Source organism: Triplophysa rosa, linkage group LG1, assembly GCF_024868665.1.
Source record: "Triplophysa rosa linkage group LG1, Trosa_1v2, whole genome shotgun sequence".
Lineage (NCBI taxonomy): Eukaryota > Metazoa > Chordata > Actinopteri > Cypriniformes > Nemacheilidae > Triplophysa > Triplophysa rosa.
The window spans coordinates 12883470-12903738 of record NC_079890.1 but is presented as its reverse complement, the minus strand read 5'-3'; the positions used below and the strand labels follow the sequence as shown (position 1 = coordinate 12903738).

Here is a 20269-nt window from a genome sequence, read left to right as displayed (position 1 = left end):
CTTGTTTTTCAATAAACGTTTATTCAAACATTTACATTTTGTGTACAAGCTGATGACCGGTAACCAGTTTTGATTATGAATGACTATGATTACTAACATACATTATAGTTTTAAGTGGGAGGCAACACGAGGAGTAATCTGATAGCAGAAATAACTGACCCCTCTCAATTCCCCCACCTCCTGAACTCCCACATCGGCTGCCTGATCTGTTTCTCTAATCTCTCTCTCCAGCCAAACAAGCCTGGCATCAGGATCCTCGTCTGAGAACTGTAAGAGACTTCCCGAGGTCCTCAGCACTTGTAGGCACTGCCTTATTATCTGACCAGCCTTGACTCGCCCTTCATTAGACCTAACTAAAGCATCTGTAGTACCCTTGTCTAGTATCAAGTCCAGGCTTCTGGACTCGAACTGTCCTCTTAACTGTGTGCAGTCCATCTCTATGAAGGAAAGAACAGAGGACGGGTTCTGCGACTGTAATGATAAGGTATTGGTGTGCTCCTCCAGAAGTCTTATGGCCACAGGAGAGATGTCAGCACATGTGACGTTGACAGCACATGGGGAGTGTTTGTAAACACAAGGTCCTAGGGCAGAGGTACCACAGCCCATGTCCAGGATGTGTAATGGGTGACTGTGGAAATGAGACATGGTCTGTATTACAGGAAGAATGAATTCCTGGACTGCGTGAAATCCAAAGAACCACTCAAAATTTTTGAATTTGCCTTTGCTTCCATTTTCTGCGTAGAATCTGTCCCATGTTGCTTTTTTGTCCATGTTTTCAATCAACTCATCTGTGAACACAAAATTAGCTTAGATGTCTTTTTGTCAGACTGAAATTATGACAGGAAAAAAACCCTGTCATAATTTACATGCACTTTTATTGCAAACCAGTACGACTTTCTTCTGCAGAACACAAAAGAAGATATTTTGAAAAATGTTGGTAACAGAACCGCACAGCTCCCCATTCACTTCTATTGTAACTAATGCAAGTGAATGGGGAGCTATTAACAACATTCTTCATCATATCTTCTTTGTGTTCTGCGGAATAAAGTCATACGGGTTGGAAATGATAAGAGGGCGAGTAAATGATGACAGTATTTTCATTTCGAAGGTGAACTACTTAACCCAACACTCCTTAGGGGTCCTAAACGCACTGTACAACACAGCTTTCTGGCTTCATTAGTTTGTTTATTCTGCACTGTCAGCAAGAAACTAAAATAAATTCAGAACGGGTCACTAACTTGTCAAACTTGTATGGTGCCATCGGCGCGGCTTCGTCAGCTTTTGAAAATGCCTCAGTGAAACAGCAAATCGGTTTAATAGCAACATTTTAAAGACCCTGCGTGCATGTGCGATCAGATAATGACATGACCCGGAAGTATACATAGAATGAAGGGGGCGGCAGAAAAATAATTGAATCAAGATGGCGGATGAGCACCAGGAATCCTCACAGGGAGAGATGGAGGGTAAGTGGAAAAATAACGTTGCTTCACGCTGTCATAAAGATCGGTTGTCATGTTTAAACAAATCAACCAGTAGGGTCCCGCGCGAGGGATGTTGCATTAGAAATAAAATCAGCAATGCAGTAGCAGCAGAAACAGCAGAGCAAAGCACATCAGCTGTAGACAAGACACATCTGGGCTTTTTATTAAGAAATGAAATGTGTCATACTGTACAACGTACATACAACGTTTTTACATACTTATGCGTGTTCGCTACGTTTACGCTTATTTGTGCTTTAATCCGAAATGACGCTGTCAGAGTTGAAACGACATAGAACCGTTGGTTCTACTGAAATAAACAGTAATATGATCGTTGACTATTTCAGGTAACTTACATGTTTCCACGTATATTTGTGGAATTATGTCTGTATTAAGTTACCTGGGCGATATGTTAAGTGTCTGTCAAAACCGTAGAGATCGCGTTTGTTTACATTACGTCTGATTCACTGTGGTATTCTGTATTCCTAACTCTATGACGTAACCGTGAATTCAGCGCGTCGATTGACCATAATATCTCAAAGTAATTATGGATCCATTTGTTTCGTTGTTGTTGCTGGTGTGCAACTTTTAATAGAAATGAATGAATACTTTTCTCAATGTCGGTTACAGATTATTATATGCGTTTCATTTAGGAGTAAACTGCCTCGCATCTGATGAGGCCATAATAGCACAACAGGACCGCATTCAGCATGAGGTAAGTGATCACATTTATGACTTCATACTTCTGTATGTTCTCTTCAAAATGCTGCTGTTCACAAACCTGTAACAAAAAGGCAAAATGCTGTTCATTTGAACATAAAAGTGTTGTGAAACACCAAAATGGAAAAAGGGTCAGAAATGTAAAGTGTTTACCTAATCAAACAGAGGACAGGTGAGGTAAACACACAGTCCCACCCCCAACTCATTTGATTGGTTGTGCCATGTTTGGATAAAAGTAAAACAAGTGTTTACACCTTTTGGGGAAATTAATGTACAAATTGCCTGCGTAGACTTTTTTGGTGTTTTGCCTTTAATTGTACAGCTTAGTGATAGAGAGGACAGGAAGCGAAGTGGGAGAAAGATAGAAGGGGGTGGGTTCGGGAAAGGACCACGAGACGGGAATCGAACCCGGGTGGCCCATGTGTCGGAGCACTGCCCACGAGGCTATCGGCTCCGACACAAATTGCCTGCTTAGTTGTCTCTGTATGTAATACATTTCATAGAAGAGTATTTTACCATAATTAAAACATTAATGTATATAAAATATAACAATGCATACACTTTATTACAGCGTACACAAGACATACAGTGAAAATACTTTCCTCCTGCTGTTGCCATTGCACGTTGCCATGCCATATTCAAATTTACATTTGTGCATTTGGCATTTGTGCTTTAATCCGAAGTGACTTGCAGTGCATTCAACGTACACACATTTCATTAATATGTGTTTTTTCCACCTCTCGACCTTTGTGTTGCTAACACAATGCTATGCATTTTCCACATTTTTAGAATTAAAGTAAACTCAGTGACACATGGAATTACAACTGTAGTGACTGTAGAATATATATATATATTTTACATTTTAGCATCTTTAAAGTATTGTTTGCCTAGAATTTGCTGAAATCTGCTTTTGGCATTTTGTCAGCCAGCTTCTTGAGATCTCATCATGGGATACTTTTCAATCAGTATTGAAAGATTTCTCAGTAGTTCTGGGCTGTTATTGAATGCTTTATTTTTTATTTTTTATTATTTAAACATGTAATTTTGTAGTTGAGAACTTTGTTGGGGTTAAAGATCTTTAATGACTTTTTGCTGTCTTCCTCACGTGAAGCTATAACATGGCTTTAGACAAGAGGGCTTATGTTATGTGGCCCAGTCTTAACATCCGGTAGACCTCCACTGAGAATCAATTACTGTTGAGTAGTTTTAAGTTAATTTTATACAATTAATATACAATAAAAAATAATATTAATCTAAATAAAATATAAAACAATTTGTATATTATAACCAAACGCAGACCGGAAGTTAACTTTGGGCCAGCGTGTGCATTTCCTTGTGTATTCCATAAAGATTATCAGGTTTCACAGTCAAACGAGTTACAGATTTACAAAGTCAGGAGGGTGTTTTAAAAGATGACAGAATTGTAAGTTTGGGGTGAACTGTCACTTAAATAGCTTGTGTTTTGTTTTAACAGATAGCCACCACTAACCCTTTAGTGTCAGACAGACAAGATCTCTCTGTGCTTCAGGGGGAATATGCTGCAGAGGACACAATCTACCAACTCAAGATAAAGGTGACTGCAGCTTTATGAGCTCACATGGCTTTTTTGCACTGCACAAAAATGATCCACAAACTTGGATATCAAATCTGGACCCGTATGTATGAAGCCACTCACTCAGAGTAAAATTTTACTCTCAAGTGTGTCAAAATTCTAAGAATGACGTAATTTTACTATTCTTACAGTTAAGAATAAGAGTGATTCAAAAGGATTCATAAGTGTATAGTAACAAGAGTAACAAGATGGCATTACAGAGGCATATACCATGGACTTTACAACAAAGAAACAATGTGTTGGAATGACATAATGACAGGGAGTTAATAAACTAATATAATAATATAAAACATTTTAAGGATTTGCAGCTTTGGTCTTTTCTTTATATACAGATATAAGTGCAATATAGAAGGATGGGATTCAGCAGCTTAATTAAATTAACTGTTAAAACTCAATTAGAAGTATGTAAAACCAAGCCAAAAAAGGATACATTTTTGTCATATGTTTGTACATAATGCAAGTTAAAATGTTGAAACTGCAATTTTTCACTTTTGCATCTCTGTTGCCATCTCTGTTTGAAAAACAAAATTGCAGGTTACTTTATGTATTTATTCATATATGGGTTGAAGTTGACCGAAGTTAAATTTTGCACAAAATCGTACAGCCCAAATTATCAATCACTATTATAAGCTTACCGTTTTAAATCAGGGGAAGGTATAAGATGACTTTTTATGTACTTGCCCAATAACTTTTGGTTTGTTTTACCTAAATAAGTTATGGATTGCAAGCTGTATATATAAAATAATGAAATATTTGTAATGTATTATTTCAGTCATGAATAAATGGTGTAATGCTGCTGTGACTTCACCCTTGCAGGCTCCCTGTTGGACCCTTGACCTGTTCAGAGGTCAAGGGTGGCCATTTTGTGTTTAAATCATTGTAGTCCTCAATTTACAACACTTAAGTCAGAACTTAAGAATCAGACTTAAACTTTACTGAAAGTTGCTTTTAACTTCTTTATAAAAGTCTCTTACTCTTAGAAAAGTCCTTCTTTTTACTAAGAATTTTTTGACACTTAAGTCAAAGCTTAAGACTATTTTTAAGAGCATTTCTGAGAATTGTTAAACATACGGGCCCTGTGCCCGTATTCTTAAAGCTTCTTAGAATCCTCTCAGAAAGCTCTTAATTTAGCTTTAAAACTTTTACGTAGGAGTCTTAGCTTAAAAGCGATTCAGGACCAATCTGAGAGCAACTTTGAGCAAGGAAAAGACAAAAACTTTTATCTTAGTGAGGAGGCGGGGCTGACCCCGTTGCTATGTATGACACAGTCTTTTAAGGACTGGATTGGTTGGTTGGCCAAGAAGGAAAAAAGAGCGTTTTTAAGTAGGGCTGCAGCTATCGATTCTTTTACTGATCGAGTATTCTACTGATTTTCCATCGATTAATCGGGTATTCGGATAATAAGTACTTTTTCTTCATTAAAAAGCAATACTAAATATACAAGAGAAAATAAGACAGGTCTCTTATAATGAGTAAAACAACTAATTTGTTTCCTTTTTAGAACAATTAGAGTTTTTATTACTGAAATAGCATACATTAATATCTGTGAATATTAAATTCAAAATGCAATATAATACAAATATACTGTATAAATAAGAAACATAATTTCAAAGGTAAACAACTAACTTCAGCTTATGCATGATGAATTAAATTTATATATTACTATGTAATAGTAAAAACAGGAAACTAAAACTAATTAGTTTTAGTTTCCTGTTTTTACTATTACATAGTAATATACAGCCTATGACTTTTATTTTGGCAGGTTGTCGGAAGACGCTTATTTTTTAGTATGTCTGTTTCTTCATTCAAACAATAACATGTTTGTGAAATAAACTCTCAGAGCAACTCTGGAGGTGAAGTTCATGTCCTCATTCAGCGCAGACGCAGACATATTTATGAGCATCACGTGTGTAGCACGTTAAACTGTGCAGTTCATTCACTCAGACACGCAGAACAGCCAGATGGCATGTGTAAGTAACAGGATTCGGCATCCACTAGTCCGCATCTAGTTTGATGGACTCAATGCAATCGCAAAATAGACTAAAACTAAGTAAAATAGCAGTTCACCATTTCAGTAAGCTATCACTTATTTATCAGCATGAGAAATACGTGTGAGCGTGTGAACAGACTAAAATGCGTGTGTCTCACGGCGAATGCGTGAGACTTGAGAGCCCTGTAACATGAATAGAGTTTAGTGGGCTGTGCGTCAGTAATAACGGTCCGTGGGGAAACTCAGCGCTCCTTGTGTCTGTAGTTAAATGGATTAAACAAAGCTTCGAGGCAATTTTTTTTAAAAAATTGCCTCGATGATTTTTTGTATTCGAATTACTCGAGTTACTCGAGGAATCGTTTCAGCCCTACTTTTAAGTATAGGGTCGTTAGTTTGATATTGCACATGTAGTTTTTTCCTGTTTTACCGTACTCACGCACACACACAAACACACACGCACTATATATTTTTTTTTATTTACCATGCTGTTAATGTCAATGTATTTGATAGAAAATGAAGAGTGACACAATAAGTTTCTGTAAGTGCTGTAATTGTTTGTGTGATCACTATAGAAGGTTGTGACGGAACCAAATCATCTCTGCTGCATAGCTGCATTTCTCCAGTATTAATTACTTTCAGGGTTCGTACAGGTGCTTTAAATCCTGTAAAATGATTGAATTTGAATATAGTCATTTTAAGGTTAGAAAAGTGATTGGATTTGGGATCAAGTGCTTAAAACTGCCTAAAACTTTAATTTCGTTGCTTTCATAATAATTTTATTAAGCAATTTTACGGAGAATTTTTCTTTTGAAATAAAATATACATTTTGCACAACGAAAATACGAAAAAAATCGGCGCGTGGCTATAATGTTATCTGCCAGTCTTTTGGATGTGCGCCCTCTGGTGGATCAGAGTAGGAGATGAAAATATGCCGGGCATTTGCCGTTTCAATGCTCGTTGGCTGGAGGACGAAAATTACAAATTATGGCTAAAACGTGGACCAAATCCTCGAGTGGGCACCTGCAAAGTATGCAAAAAGGACGTGCAGCTCTTCACCATGGGGCCAGCTGCGCTTTCAAGTAGGGCTGTCACGATAAACCGACGATAAATGTCACGTGATTTATGCACAGCTTTTGAGTGAAGTACGGGAAAATGCTGCTGCATCCGAAAGCCAGAGGGCGCTCTCGTGCGGAAACGCCAAATACGCACTGCAGAAGAAGACCATAACACGTTCTAGAATCTAGGAAATGCCTATGGACATCTTTTTATCACTGTTACTCAAGCCTCATCAGGTATTTTCATGATAATAAAGTATATTTATAATGATCATGTTTGACCGGTGTTGCTTTTTCAAATGCACATTATAAGCGACTCAAACTCGCACTGCTTTTAGATCGAGCAGCATTTCCTACTGATCCCAGAGCCGTGCTTCACGGACAAGCTACGCATTAAAAAAATATTGACACATTGCATATCGCAGCCAGCTCGATTGAAATAGGATTTAGTGGTACCGCAATAAAATATCGTGCAGCCCTACTTTAAAGCCACATGAAAGGTAAGTTTTTCGATATTTTCGATTAGGCCAATTAAGTTTAAGGTAGATGGAAAAATTCGCGAACTAATTGTAAGGGATGTAAAGTGTAATTGTAGGTCTTTTTTGCCAGATATGGTCGGAAATGAACAGGGACTCGGGCAGAAATTAGCCTATCTTACTTAAAAACTACGTGAAGTTGTGTGTGTGTGTGCTCACCGACTGAATTCTGCAGTGTCGCGAATTCTTTCTTTCATCAAACAACAAAGTGCTAATACGATGTTAACGATATCAGGGATTAGATTTTTTTCGTATAAATAAAGATTTTTAATTTTTTTTAGCTCGCTGGGATCACCCGCGTAAAGTGCAAAATGTTTTTGTGACGGGGTGGGGGGGTTGGGTGCTGTGTGGTAGAAAAGGCGTAGATGCGCCATCTAGTGGCTGTGTATTGAAACAGAGAAATACATTACTGTTTTTAGTTTTTTAACACTACACAAAAGTTTGAACAAAATACAATCAAGGGAACTTTTATAACGTAATGTTAAACACATATCTTTAAGATTGAAATACATATGATAGATATGATAACCAGTTCATTTTTTTTCTTCTGAACTGTCACAAATTTACAGGTGGGGCATTTTCCATACTGTTAAAACAGTACCTTAGTCTTATCCTAAAGTAATATTGACAAACTAAATATATCATTTGAAAGCTTACAACCTACTGTTCCCACATTTGGTGACTAATTTTCAAAACAAATTACATAGGAACAGTATTATATTAATTGCATTTTAATGAGCAAAAATTGTTTTAAATTTAAAGAAAAACTTGATCGATTCTCTATTTGTGATGCGGCGGCAACCTATAATTCGCACCCGTGTTCTTTCCATGTTTCTTTTGTGTTATTTTATGTGGTCAAATCATATCAATTACAAATAAATGCCCACAGTACTGTATAGGATGTCTGCTCTGCTTTGTGAGTTAAATGACAATTTGCTCAAGTCTTTTATGGAATAAATTTAGTATAGTTAGTATATAGTATAATTACATATAATTGGCATACAGTATAACTATGGATTATCTACAAAGGAACATACAGTATATGTATGTCAGCATGTAATTAAAGCAGTTGTAAGTGACTGGGAAAGTATAAAAACGCACATTAAAAGTGCTTTTAAAGTGCTGGATTTTGATGTTGGAAAGGTGTAAGAACCCTGTACTTTTTTCTTTACTAGGATCTTTTCTGTCATTTTAAGGGGAAACGCCCACATTTCTAAGAATTTTCGTAGAATTTTGTCACTAGGAGCAACTCTTTGCGCTAAGATTTTTCATGAAAACGGGCCACCGTAAAATTAAAGATCCTAGTAAAGAAGAAAGTAATTCATGAAGCATCTTAACCCTTAAAAGAGCTCTTAAGGTCCAAAATTTTAGGAGTAGCGAGGAGGAATTTTAAGAGACTTAAGAGTTTCTTTAGCAGCAGAGAAAATGGACGAAACACAAAAAGTGAGAAGAAATGTGTTGCAATGCATGACAATTTCCATATTACTTTTAGGTTTATCAGATTTCGTGTGTGTGTGTGTGTTCAACTTTTGATTATCTTGGTTTTGGTTTTCTTCTATAGCTGCTTTGATGCAATGCAAATTGTAAAAGCGCTATAAAATTACATTGAATTGAATGACAGTGAGTTAATAAGACACAACACATTAGATGTTTGTGACCGATCCTATTAGAGACACGCTCCAAAACAGCGCAGAAACAGTGCCATAGTGCCAGAAATAGAAGAAATCACTACATTAACATATTTAGCAACTGGAGAAATGCAGCAGAAATGATTTGGTTCTGTCACAATCTTCTATAGTGATCACACAAACAAATACAGCACTTACAGAGACTTATTGTGTCACTGTTCATTTTCTATCAGATATGTTGACATTAACAGCATGGTAAATAAAAATATAAAGAATATATGTGTGTGTCTGTGTGTGTACGTGAGTATGGTAAAACAGAAAAAAATGACGTGCAATTTCAAACTAATGACCCTATACTTAAAAGCGCTCTTCTTCCTTCTTGGCCAACCAACCAATCACAGTCTTCAAAAGACATAGCAACGGGGTCAGCCCCACCTCCTCACTAAGATAAAAGTTTTTGTCTTTTCCTTGCTCAGAGTTGCTCTCAGATTGGTCCTGAATCACTTTTAAGCTAAGACTCCTACGTAGAAGTTTTTAAGCTAAATTAAGAGCTTTCTGAGAGGAGTCTTAGAAGCTTTAAGAATACGGGCCCTGATCTTTAAGGCTGAAATCTAATTTGAAAATTAATTTCATGTTTTTAAGAGAATGTTTTGCTTGTGAAACCTTACTCTCATTAATGGTTAAGATCTTTACATTCTACTCTCATCCACAGGACCTTCACAAAAAATATTCCCACATTCGGAAAACACGGCCGGATGGGAATTGTTTCTACAGAGCCTTTGGCTTCGCACATTTGGAGTCATTACTGGAAGACAGCAAAGAACTGCAAAGGTAATGTATTGTTTGATATGATCATCCCATGCTGTATCCAGGCCCGGCTCCAGATTTGAGATGAAAGGTGAGCCAAGTGATTTGGGCGGAGGGGGTGGTAACTAAACATATATTTTTTGCCCCAAACTATTTCCTATAAACAAACTGTTTACAAAAGAACTATTTAGCTTTTTAAATTATTCGTACGTCTAGTATTAATATTGTATATTTTACATTCTTTTACTGTACTGTATATAGTCTACATTTTTTTTACATTTACATTTATTTAACATTTTACAATTTAGTAACTTTAGATTTGTTGAAAACATGAAAAAGAGCTATTCATATCACTATAATATTCAAATCATTAACTTTCTGCTCATTTTAAAGAATTCTGTCACAAACTCATCCATGTCCAGTCCATGTGTTACTGCTTTTTCATGAGCTAAAAGTACATTTTTTTTCCTCTCATGAAGCATTGTTCGGCTGAATGATGTCAAAACCATCACTCGTCAGCTGAACCAGTAATATTTGATGTAACGGGTGTAATAATTATTCATCTGTCATTTGGGGTTCGGGTGTGGGTCGGGAAATAATACGGATCCAGTAACCAAGACTATTTCGACTCGCCTCAGCTGATACCAAGATGCTTTTACACGGTCCTGTGCTTATTTGTGTTCAAGCTCTTGTCTGAAGAGCTGGTTTCTAATTGCAGTGCGCTTTGCAGCGTTGAGCACTTTAGCCAATCGAGTGACTTTTTGGACAGCAGCCAGCTATAGTGAGAACTCAATACATTGTCACAATTTAAATAAACGTTTTAGCTCATAATGCTCCTGGTCCATTTTCTTCATTAAGCTTTATTTAGCCTTGATGGGCTAAATGGGCTTAGCCTTTAGCGGCTTTGGTATGATTGTACAGAAAAAGGTAAGGGAAATTTTTGTTAATATCACATGAACAATATAGGCTATTTTTAACTAATTTTGCATAAATCAAAATACATTTCATAAATCACTAATCAATTATAGAATAGCTACTATTAGCTAACAATATTTTAGTGGATTCACTCTGGTTGTCTCTCCCGAAACTCTGCCATATATAGTTATTACATGTTTAAAAATGCATTAACCAGGAATTCCTAATATTTTGTTACTTGTTGCGTGAGAAAATAAATGGGCAATTCCAACGTTATGGACGTGACATTTTGCGTTATGGACGTGACATAAAAATGCTCAGAGAATGAATTTGTTACAAATATATTGAACCATGCATTTATATTTTACTAAACCCTTGTTGATAGAGTTTAAACATAAAAAAATGTCAGTCTATGAACACATTTTCTATTTTAAAAAAGGGAAATAAACAAGCGTTATGGATGTGACAAAAAAAGGACGCGTTTTTTGGGAGACGACAAACTTTGTAGGATTTCTGTGAAATAAAATGCACAATCCTAAAGCAATAATACCCAATTAATGGAGAAGGGATGCCTCTTTATAGAACATAAAATAGTTATTTTATATTAATCTTCATGTGTCCATTTATGAGGAATATGTAGCGTTATGGATGTGACAATCCTGAAAATGGCACTTACCTGACTATGAAAAATCATGCACTAAAAATTAAACAAATGCTTTACAAATTTGAAGAGAGACCTCACATGGGTATTTGAACCACCAAATGTTAAAATCTGAGCTGTTACCACAGTAAAAACCATTGGTAAAAACTTTATTTTTTCATGGTAAGGTTGACATTTTCACGGAATTGCCCAAATGGTTTTGTCTACATCATGTAGATGTAATGCATGTGCGCTTCGGGTCGTGGCATTTTTGTCAAACGGGTAGAGTCGGGTACGGAATTAAATTAGTGCTGATGTCGGGTGTTGTTTTAATTACTGCGTGTGCGGGTTTATCAAACAGGACCCGCGCAGGACTCTGACGCAGAGTCGCTGAGAAAGTCACGCCAAGTCAGTTTTTTCACAGCAACAGCGGTTCACGGATCCTCTCTCTCAACGGCTCTGGGTGGAGGTAGGGTGGGCAAAGCTTCTGATAAGGTGGGCAAAGCCCACCCTGTCCCCCCTGTGGAGCTGGGCCTGGCTGTATCTCCCTACACACCATGTACCTAAAGTTGTCACCGTGTTGGACAGTGTTGATGTACATTTCACTTTTTTTGAGTCCCTATAATCAGTCCTATTTTTAACACTTTAGGTTTAAAGCTGTGGCAGCTAAAAGCAAACTGGACCTTGTGAACCAGGGCTTTACAGAGTTCACTATTGAGGACTTTCACAACACGGTGAGTTATAAAAATCACCATTTGAACCGTGTACATTTTACATAAGGACGAATAGTTTCTCATCTGTTTTTGCTTTCTGTGATTTTCTTGATCAGTTTATGGACTTGATTGATCTGTGTGAAAAGCAACAATCGCTTGGCGAACTGTTGAGCTCCTTTAATGACCAGAGCGTGTCTGACTACATAGTGGTTTACCTGAGGCTTCTCACCTCTGGATACCTGCAGCGAGAACATGGCTTCTTTCAACACTTCATAGAGGGAGGTCGCTGTGTCAAAGAGTTTTGTCAGCAGGTGAGAGAAAGTTGGAATTGTTGGAACACTTTTTTTATAAACTTTATTGAAAAAGGCATTAAAGTGATGTGAAAAAGAGTTTGCTTTACTACAGTGTATAGCTACATATTAATAATTTTCAATAAAAAAACAGGGGTCTAATGTAAAGAAATGTGTAGATTTGCTTCTTTAGGTGTGCATATTTACGCTAAATGTATTTTTCAATAAATCCCAGAATGTGCTTGGAGAATGTTTTAATGCCCATTTTGTATGTACGTAACATCTATCTTACTGTAGTTTTTACTTTTAGAACGGTTTAACTCATTAGTGCCCAGTTTCACAGACAAGGCTTAAGACTAGTCCCAGATGTTTTAACTAAAAACAACTTGCCCTGACATTTCTTAAAATATACCAGTCCCTCAAGATGCACACCAGTAATGTTTTCGTCTAAGGCATTTCTATAAAAGCGACTTAAATATCGTAATTTAACTAAGACATATTACGGGCTTAAACTAAGTCTTGTCTGTGAAACTTATCATTTACTTGTGGTCCTTGGCTTAATACTCGGTTTAATTCTTTAGGAGGTGGAGCCCATGTCAAAAGAAAGTGACCACATCCATATCATTGCCTTAGCAAAGGCACTGAATGTGCCCATATTAGTGGAATACATGGACAGAGGAGAAGGTGGAACAGTGAACCATCATATCTTTCCTGAAGGAAGAGAGCCGCGCATCTTCCTCCTGTACCGTCCTGGCCACTATGACATCCTGTATAAGTGATTCTCTTTTTCCTCTGTGGTTCCATTGTAAAGAAACCATCCCAGTTCAGCAAAGTTGAATCATACATCTGTATGCAAAGCTTCTGCTATGATTAAACACAAACAGTTATCACTTAAGTTTCCCCTCATTACAAAAATACTTTTCTTAATACAGAATTAAAAGCCCTTGATCGCAGAAAAATTCACACTGCATCAAATGACAGCATTAGGCTTGTACAGTAGGGTTTTCTTTGTGGTTGTAAATGTTATCGACTCGCTTTTAGTGTTTTTCCTTTGTTACACTGCCTTTCATGAGTTTTATTAAAGGGATTTAGTTTACACCTCACTTAAGGTCTGATGTCAATTTGTGTTCCCTGAAATTCCACATGTTGATTTGACTATAAACCAGGTTACAATGTGAACGTCAGTCAATGTCAAAAGGTCCACAATTTGTATTTGTTATTTATTAACTAGTGCTTCAGACAAAACACCAAAAGTCCATTTTTGCCGTAGCACAAATGGTGTTCTTGTTGCTCTCGTTCGTCATTGCGGTTTTCTGTGCAAGTCACACGAGTTCGACAGGATCCACCCAGCTGGACCAAGAACAGCAACGAAGAGAAAGCCCATCACAAATACACTCTCCTAAAAAAAAAAAAGTAAAATACGATGCATTAGTGTGACACTTTTGCCATTGTAATTAACGTGACACGGAGGAAAAACGCGTCGATTTAAAATAAGACTGCACACATTTTTCACATTTGCGGTAAACTTACCGCAACGCCAATACTCCCTTGAGCGGTTTTTGAGGTGATGTTTGACGCATGTCTAAACGCATATTGTTTAGGTAGAAGTCTCGCGCTTTTAAGCGCTTGTAGCAAACCGAACATCATTTATAATACACAAGCGTAGTCACAAGAGAATAGCCAAAACTCATTCAACACAAACGCGCACGCTTAATTTATATTGTCACGTTTCCCGCCAAATAGTTCTTTCAGGCGTATGATGACGTGTTCAGGCCAATAGTATTCAGCTGCAGGCCCGCAGCCACTCATTTAGGACACGCGTCACAAACGCATTAACAGCATGGCGGAGATCAGGGTGATATATGTCCAGTTTTTGTTTATATGTTGTAAAAAATCAATGTATAAGTTAGGTGTTTATTGCAACTATTATGTGCACATCTTTCACATATTATAATTAAAGTTTAAAATCGTATTGTGTGTTTTATTTTTGCGGACACTCGGCTCTCTTTTTAAATAGGGTGTTGTAAAGGGGCTTGTCTATCTTTATTATTGGTTATTATTTCTTGATAATTTGTATTTATTCCATACAATACATAACTCATTTATTTGTGTGTTTGTCGTACACGTACTTTAAGGCACTTAACTGTTAGTTACTTTGTCAGTTTAGACAAAAAAATCTTAGCTTCATATACTGTGATAGGCTGACTGAGACCAGTTTTTACTGCACCAATGCATTGTTGTTCTTTTGTTGCACAAATTGCTTCTATTGTTTTCCCCTACTTTGTACGTCGCTTTGGATAAAAGCGTCTGCTAAATGACTAATGTAAATGTAGACGGTGAGTATGTGTTATTTATTTTTTATTTATTTTTTTTCATTCCAGGAAGACGTGGAGTATACTTTGTGTGAAACACATGATAAAATGGGACTGAAAGTTAACTCTTCTTTTTAAGAGTCTTAATTTCTAAGTGTTTATTATTTCTGTTGCAATTATGCATATACTATACATTTATTAAAATGTAAAAAATATGTTCTGTTTGAGTGTGTTTTGTTGAAATGTAAGAAATGCAAGACTTTATTTTCTATTTATTTGAATTCTGAAAAATTATGTATATTTGACATTAAAAGTCTACACTTTGTCGTGTAGTGTTGTTACAAACTGAATAGATTCGCATATTCGCTTAATAGGACCAGGTGTTATAATCCCACAGTTTCAGCAGTTTATGTAAGGAATAATTGACGACGGGCCGTTCAATTATCGAATGTTAATGCACACCCCGAGGTGGTAATGCGGCCACGACGCGAAGCGGAGTGGCCGTTACACCTCGGGTGTGCATTAACTTTCGATAATTGAAAGGACCGGAGTCAATTATTCCGCTTATACCACGGTCACAACACCACAAGACGTTGTTACGATGTTTTATGTCAAGACATTTGTATGGTATTTGTCCCGGAATGCTCTTGCTGGTAGAACTAATTTCTTACGCATCTCATCTGAAGGCGTTGCTTGAGCGAGAGCGAAGACAGGACATGCACATGCATACGCGTTTGCTTCACTGAGAGTGAAAAGACAAATATCTATATTTGATTTGTTTTCGTCGTATTAACACCCCTGTCGTATAAGAAAATATTAAGAGAAAAATGTGACACGGAGGATTCTGCGCCAGCTGCGGTGCTCGCAGTGGCATAGAAAGCTTCCTGCTGTGTGTTTTAAGTCCCGTTTACCCATCCACAGACGAATTTAACATGTTGTTTTTGTTATGTTTGTGCTTCGTGTTTTATCTTTAACCCGATGATTGTCATGTAGTTTGCCGTTACCTTTGATATATGCTCTTAGTTTTTCGGCTGAACAGTCCTGTACAGTGCTCTCGCCATTGTGTGTTCAAATGCTGTGCCATAAATAATAGTTATTTCTTCTCAGACAATGGAATTTGCCTGTCACTTGTCTGTTGTTGATACGTATTCACTGGGGACAGTAGGCTACATTTAAGTTCAACTGGGCGCAGTGATATGGAACTTAATTCGGTCGACAAATCTGGAACTACTTCATAGGTGTGCGTTTAACTGAAAAATAATGCACACCCGTCGAACGGGGGGGGGGGGGGGGGGGGGTTGGGTACAAAAACTGTTGGTAGCACGAGCTGCGCTAAACCATATATGGTTCGCCTTCACTTCCGGCCTGAGACTGGTGGTTTGGATCGTGTGTCCTGAAACGTGTGGTGCTGCGGGCCTGCATCTGGATACATCTCGTTCCGGCCGTCATTCACACTGAACTCTGGTCGAGCGTGAGAACCTCCGCAATATTTGAATCTGATTGGTTGAGCAGGCAAATATGTTTTTTATGAAGTGGATGATTTGAGACAAGAAAAGCTTTTTTACAAAATAGCAGAGAAACCACATTCTTAAAAACAAGAGTTAAAGTATTTCAAGTACTAGAATGCATAACATTTTAGGTGTCAAAAGGTTTTGACTTTTTTAAACCTCCCCGTTCCTTCAGAGTTTGGTATTGACAAATAATTTCTTATCAATAATAGTTGTATTTTATGTATGCATAAGTATAAAATAATTAACAGAATGCTCTTTAAATAGTTTTAAATGGAATACACAATAGCATGCCAGTCTTCATGAAACTACCCAATACAACTTCAGAAAAAATACTTTTAATGGTAAACAATTTATGTTTTAATCACACAAAAAAGGAAAATGAGCAATAAACCACATATTTTCTTTCATCTCCTCCCTGACCTATTTACCATGTATGATACAACAGAATGAACAAGTACTTTATAGTAAATAAACTATAAGGTTTACACACCTTAAGCAAACAAAAGCAAGCCTTATTGACAACTTGCAGCTGTAATACAAATACAAACATGTATTCCTTTTTTGCCTGTAAAAATATGGAAGCCCTTCAAATACAAACACATTTACTTCAGATTGTTTTGCAGGGGGGAAACAATGTAAGAACTTTAAGGCAAGTAATGATTATTAAAGCAGCATTCTCTTTCCTCTTGACTAGTGTTCAGTTTCTAATAAGAAGGAAAAGAAAATCGAGTAGCATTTGTCCCAAACATTGTTGCGTCGATGTGTAAGACACATTAAGTTATACACAGTGCATCTCATTTAACTGAAAAAAAAAACATTCACCATATTTACAGTAAATTAACTGCAATGTCCATTAACAAGCTTCAAAATTCTACTACTGTTAACACCATATTAGGTTTTTGGTAAAGTAAGGCTGGTATTTAAGACATTCCTCAAACTCAATCTTTGGTAACAAAAATGATCTGAGAAAAGTTTAGCAAACACAATAAGGCATATTGAATATGAACAAATGAGTATAAAACTGGGTGCCTCACAAACAAACAAATAACAGACCACAATGTTTCATTTAAGAAAAGTTCCAGTTATGACGGAATGAAACTTCCACTATGTACACTTACCCAATGTACATACCAATTCTTTACAAAACAAAACATTTTTTAATGAGATTTACAATAAGCCGGTTGGTACAACGGTAGTGTAAATTATAAATGAACCCCTTAACTTATTATTTAAATTTCTATATTATTTACTAAGAAATCATATGTGTGAAAATATATTCACACATAAATAAATAAAGGCGAGCACAATCTCCCTGCTGTTTTCAAAGAGCAGTGTATGTGCACACATACAATATGTTCTTTGGTGGTTTAAACAAGCGTCTGAGGTTAACTTGTGTAAGCGCAAAAAACATTCCGGCCGCTATTAGTGCAGCGGCGGTGAAGTCCTAAATGACCACCTCAAGTACATGTAGTGTATTGTTTTCACGTTGAACTGAGTTCAGTCTTCAGTAATTGCGTTTCACCAAATGCAAACCTCAAACCATTATAATGTCCATTTTTGGGAACATTTCGCTGTACATATTGCAAAGCCATTTCAGTTTCTAACACACAGACATACACAGTCAGGTTAAAATAACATCTATCAATCAAACCTAGCGTCAGTAATGGCCGTACCCCAGGCCCAGGCTCTCTCGAAGTCCTCTGAGCTGCTCCTCCCCAAGCCTGATCTTGTCCTCCAGTTGCCTCTGTTCTACCAGTAGAGCCGCTTTCATCTTCACGAAGTGACCGTAGTCACGCATCTGTTCTGGTGTCAGGCAGCGACCCAGGACCTGGCCGACAGCCTGCTCACGTCGGTCCACGTGTTCCTTGAGCTCCTGAGCCTCTCCCATCTGCACCAACAGCTGCTTTTTCTTCTCCAGAAGTTGTAGCTAGAAGTGGCAAGTGAAAGAGCATGAGCATGATTTTTGGCTTAAATAGTAAGGAACAAATTTATAATACACCATCTCTCTTACCCTCTCGTGGTGACCAGTCTCTGGATCGACACAGTCCAGGGCGCTTTCCACCCGTAGAAGCCTTCCAGAAAGAGACAGCAACAGGCTGGTCACCTTGTCCAGGTCACCAATGAACATGCGGTACTTGTCCACCTCATTGGGCTTACAGATAGCAAGAACCAGGCTCTCCACCTCTTCTCCCAGCTGAGCGTTGGCCCGTATGTCCTCCTGAAGACCCCTCTGTGCCTCGCGGAGAACACCCAGCTTTTTATAAAGGCTCTCCATCAGCTGCTTCTGTAAATATGTTCGATCACGGTGAGGATGTGAAGATACACGTAGGCACAAGTAGGCTAGGATGATGTGAGCTTTGCAAATGTAACCACAACAATAACATTTTAGTGTAAAAAGTGACAACTATCACCTTATAATTAAGTTCTTCTTCTTCCTCCTCTTTCCTTTCAGAGATCTCTCTCATCCTGGCAAGAAATTGGGAGTTCTCAGGTAATGTGTCATAACAGGTCGACCGTGGGACTTGAGTTGTGGATGTTCCCAGTCTAGAAGGCCTAGAAAGGAGGCATGGATATTGTTATTGATAATGAAGATGGCTTGGTTTTGTGAGGGTTGAATAAGACTTTCAAACAAATGTCACATATATAATACATATAAAGAACAAAGAATCTTCTCAAATAATAGTTGTATTACCTCTCCAGAGAGCCTCCACTCATAGGGTAGCCTCCTCGCCAGCTCTCTCCACTCATTTCTGTCTTCACACTCTGAGGAAATAAATCTCCTATCAGATGTTTTCTAGATACTCCATACTCCTCCTCCAGAATGGAATTCACCAGGGAACCCCTGTGCCCTCTTGTAATTCTTGTTGATGGAGCCTCTTCTGCCGGCATGTTGTCAAGGTCTGTTTCCAACACAATAACTGGTCGGGCAAAACCCTGCATCTCCATCTTTTCGTCCGTTTCCCGCGTGTCAACTTCTCCGGCACGTTCATTCTCAGAGATCTCATCTATGTCTGTCTCTATGGGAAAGTTTCTGTCGCCAGCACCAGATGGACCGTGAGAGGAAACATTATGGAGTTTGGGAGCTGCACCAGGAAAGCCAGCTTGCTGGTGGTAGTTGTTCATGGAGAAGTAGGATTCTGGAGACACGGGTACAGCTGATGAGCTGTTTTCTGGTACTTCAAGAGATCTTGTAGCGGTTTGTGTAGCAAAAGGGTGAGGATGACACCTATCCCAGTCTGCTTGGTGCTCATGAAAGTTGGGTTTTACCAATGTGGATCTAGGCTCATGTTTTGGCACGACAGAAGTATGGGCAGGAATTCTGAAATCAAACAGAAAAATATTTCATCAACATTTTACACAGACACTAACTCTATATTGTTCTTTATTATACGTCTGCATGTACCTTGTGCATGGCTCCGCTTGCGCTGAAGGTTGAATAAACTCTCTTCTCGTGTCACAATTCTGAGGTGACACGTCTCTCTCCCTTGGAGACAGGGCAACAGGTTTAAAAGTGCGGCCTGTACAGGCAGGGCTGGGTGGAGCTACGGAGTATTCCTGACAGCAGCAGTGATGGTTCTCGGAAACGTCTCTAGGAGGAAGACTATAGGAACGCTGACGTGTAATTTTAGGAACACTAGGGGGACAGGGTGGGCACTGCTGTGGCCAAGGTGGAGAGGAAGAGGGGGAGGAATAGAGTGGAGGGGAGGTGAAGAGGTTGTGGTGGGATGCTCGCCTCTTGTGGAACTGCTCCCATTTTGGAGGTGGCGGACGAGGAGGTGGTGGTCCTTTTTTCTTTTTTACTTCACCTATACCTACTCTATTCTCATCCAGGTCGCCAAGAGTGGACGCACGCATTCTGCTGACACTGGTGTTGGGAATGTGATTTGGGTGTTGTGTCTCCACACGGATGTCATTTTCTGACATGGCACGGTTTCTAAGGGGTGAAAATAATGCAGGATGCTCCTCGGCGCTTTCAACGGCTACCCTGTGACTGCTTCGACCAGCATAGGCAGGAACAACATCACCCTCTGCCGTCCTGTACCTGTAGTCTCTGGAGAACAG

General features: G+C 38.2%; 4 protein-coding genes across 7 annotated transcripts in view; 1 reads left to right on the top strand and 3 right to left on the bottom strand.

Moving 5' to 3' along the window:
• Position 1: 1 nt before the first annotated feature.
• On the bottom strand, positions 2 to 1383 carry cskmt (citrate synthase lysine methyltransferase). The gene is made up of 2 exons (XM_057348268.1): positions 1239 to 1383; positions 2 to 788 (listed from the first exon to the last, which is right to left on the bottom strand). The coding sequence occupies exons 1-2, from the start codon at positions 1381 to 1383 to the stop codon at positions 103 to 105; spliced, it is 831 nt and encodes a 276-aa protein (XP_057204251.1). The 3' UTR covers positions 2 to 102.
• otub1b (OTU deubiquitinase, ubiquitin aldehyde binding 1b) lies at positions 1370 to 13657 on the top strand. Its single transcript, XM_057348279.1, has 7 exons — positions 1370 to 1463; positions 2132 to 2193; positions 3673 to 3771; positions 9732 to 9850; positions 12031 to 12115; positions 12211 to 12405; positions 12966 to 13657. Exons 1-7 carry the CDS (start codon positions 1421 to 1423, stop codon positions 13161 to 13163), a joined length of 801 nt encoding a protein of 266 aa, XP_057204262.1. The 5' UTR covers positions 1370 to 1420; the 3' UTR covers positions 13164 to 13657.
• Positions 13658 to 13667: 10 nt separating this feature from the next.
• On the bottom strand, positions 13668 to 14974 carry LOC130562945 (cytochrome c oxidase subunit 8B, mitochondrial-like). Its single transcript, XM_057348292.1, has 2 exons — positions 13915 to 14974; positions 13668 to 13783 (listed from the first exon to the last, which is right to left on the bottom strand). Exons 1-2 carry the CDS (start codon positions 14029 to 14031, stop codon positions 13685 to 13687), a joined length of 216 nt encoding a protein of 71 aa, XP_057204275.1. The 5' UTR covers positions 14032 to 14974; the 3' UTR covers positions 13668 to 13684.
• A 1552-nt stretch (positions 14975 to 16526) lies between these two features.
• shroom4 (shroom family member 4) overlaps positions 16527 to 20269 on the bottom strand; it is a 42936-nt gene continuing 39193 nt past the window's right edge. For all 4 annotated transcript variants that reach the window (XM_057342115.1, XM_057342124.1, XM_057342141.1 and 1 more), the window contains 5 exons: positions 19611 to 20258; positions 18900 to 19526; positions 18619 to 18760; positions 18219 to 18491; positions 16527 to 18134 (listed from right to left, as the gene is read on the bottom strand). In XM_057342115.1, coding sequence (XP_057198098.1) covers positions 17865 to 18134; positions 18219 to 18491; positions 18619 to 18760; positions 18900 to 19526; positions 19611 to 20258 — 1960 coding nt within the window. In that variant the 3' untranslated portion in view covers positions 16527 to 17864. The remainder of the gene's footprint in view (positions 18135 to 18218; positions 18492 to 18618; positions 18761 to 18899; positions 19527 to 19610; positions 20259 to 20269) is intronic.

Excerpts from the sequence above, each read along its gene's own strand:
- otub1b (XM_057348279.1), top strand. The coding sequence starts at position 1,421 with ATGGCGGATGAGCACCAGGAATCCTCACAGGGAGAGATGGAGG. Across the intron at positions 1,464-2,131 it reads CTCACAGGGAGAGATGGAGG|GAGTAAACTGCCTCGCATCT; the intron begins GTAAGTGGAAAA and ends CGTTTCATTTAG. Across the intron at positions 2,194-3,672 it reads AGGACCGCATTCAGCATGAG|ATAGCCACCACTAACCCTTT; the intron begins GTAAGTGATCAC and ends TTGTTTTAACAG.
- LOC130562945 (XM_057348292.1), bottom strand. The coding sequence starts at position 14,031 with ATGATGTTCGGTTTGCTACAAGCGCTTAAAAGCGCGAGACTTCTACCT. Across the intron at positions 13,784-13,914 it reads AAGGGAGTATTGGCGTTGCG|GAGAGTGTATTTGTGATGGG; the intron begins GTAAGTTTACCG and ends TTTTTTTTTTAG.
- cskmt (XM_057348268.1), bottom strand. The coding sequence starts at position 1,383 with ATGTATACTTCCGGGTCATGTCATTATCTGATCGCACATGCACGCAGG. Across the intron at positions 789-1,238 it reads GCACCATACAAGTTTGACAA|ATGAGTTGATTGAAAACATG; the intron begins GTTAGTGACCCG and ends TTGTGTTCACAG.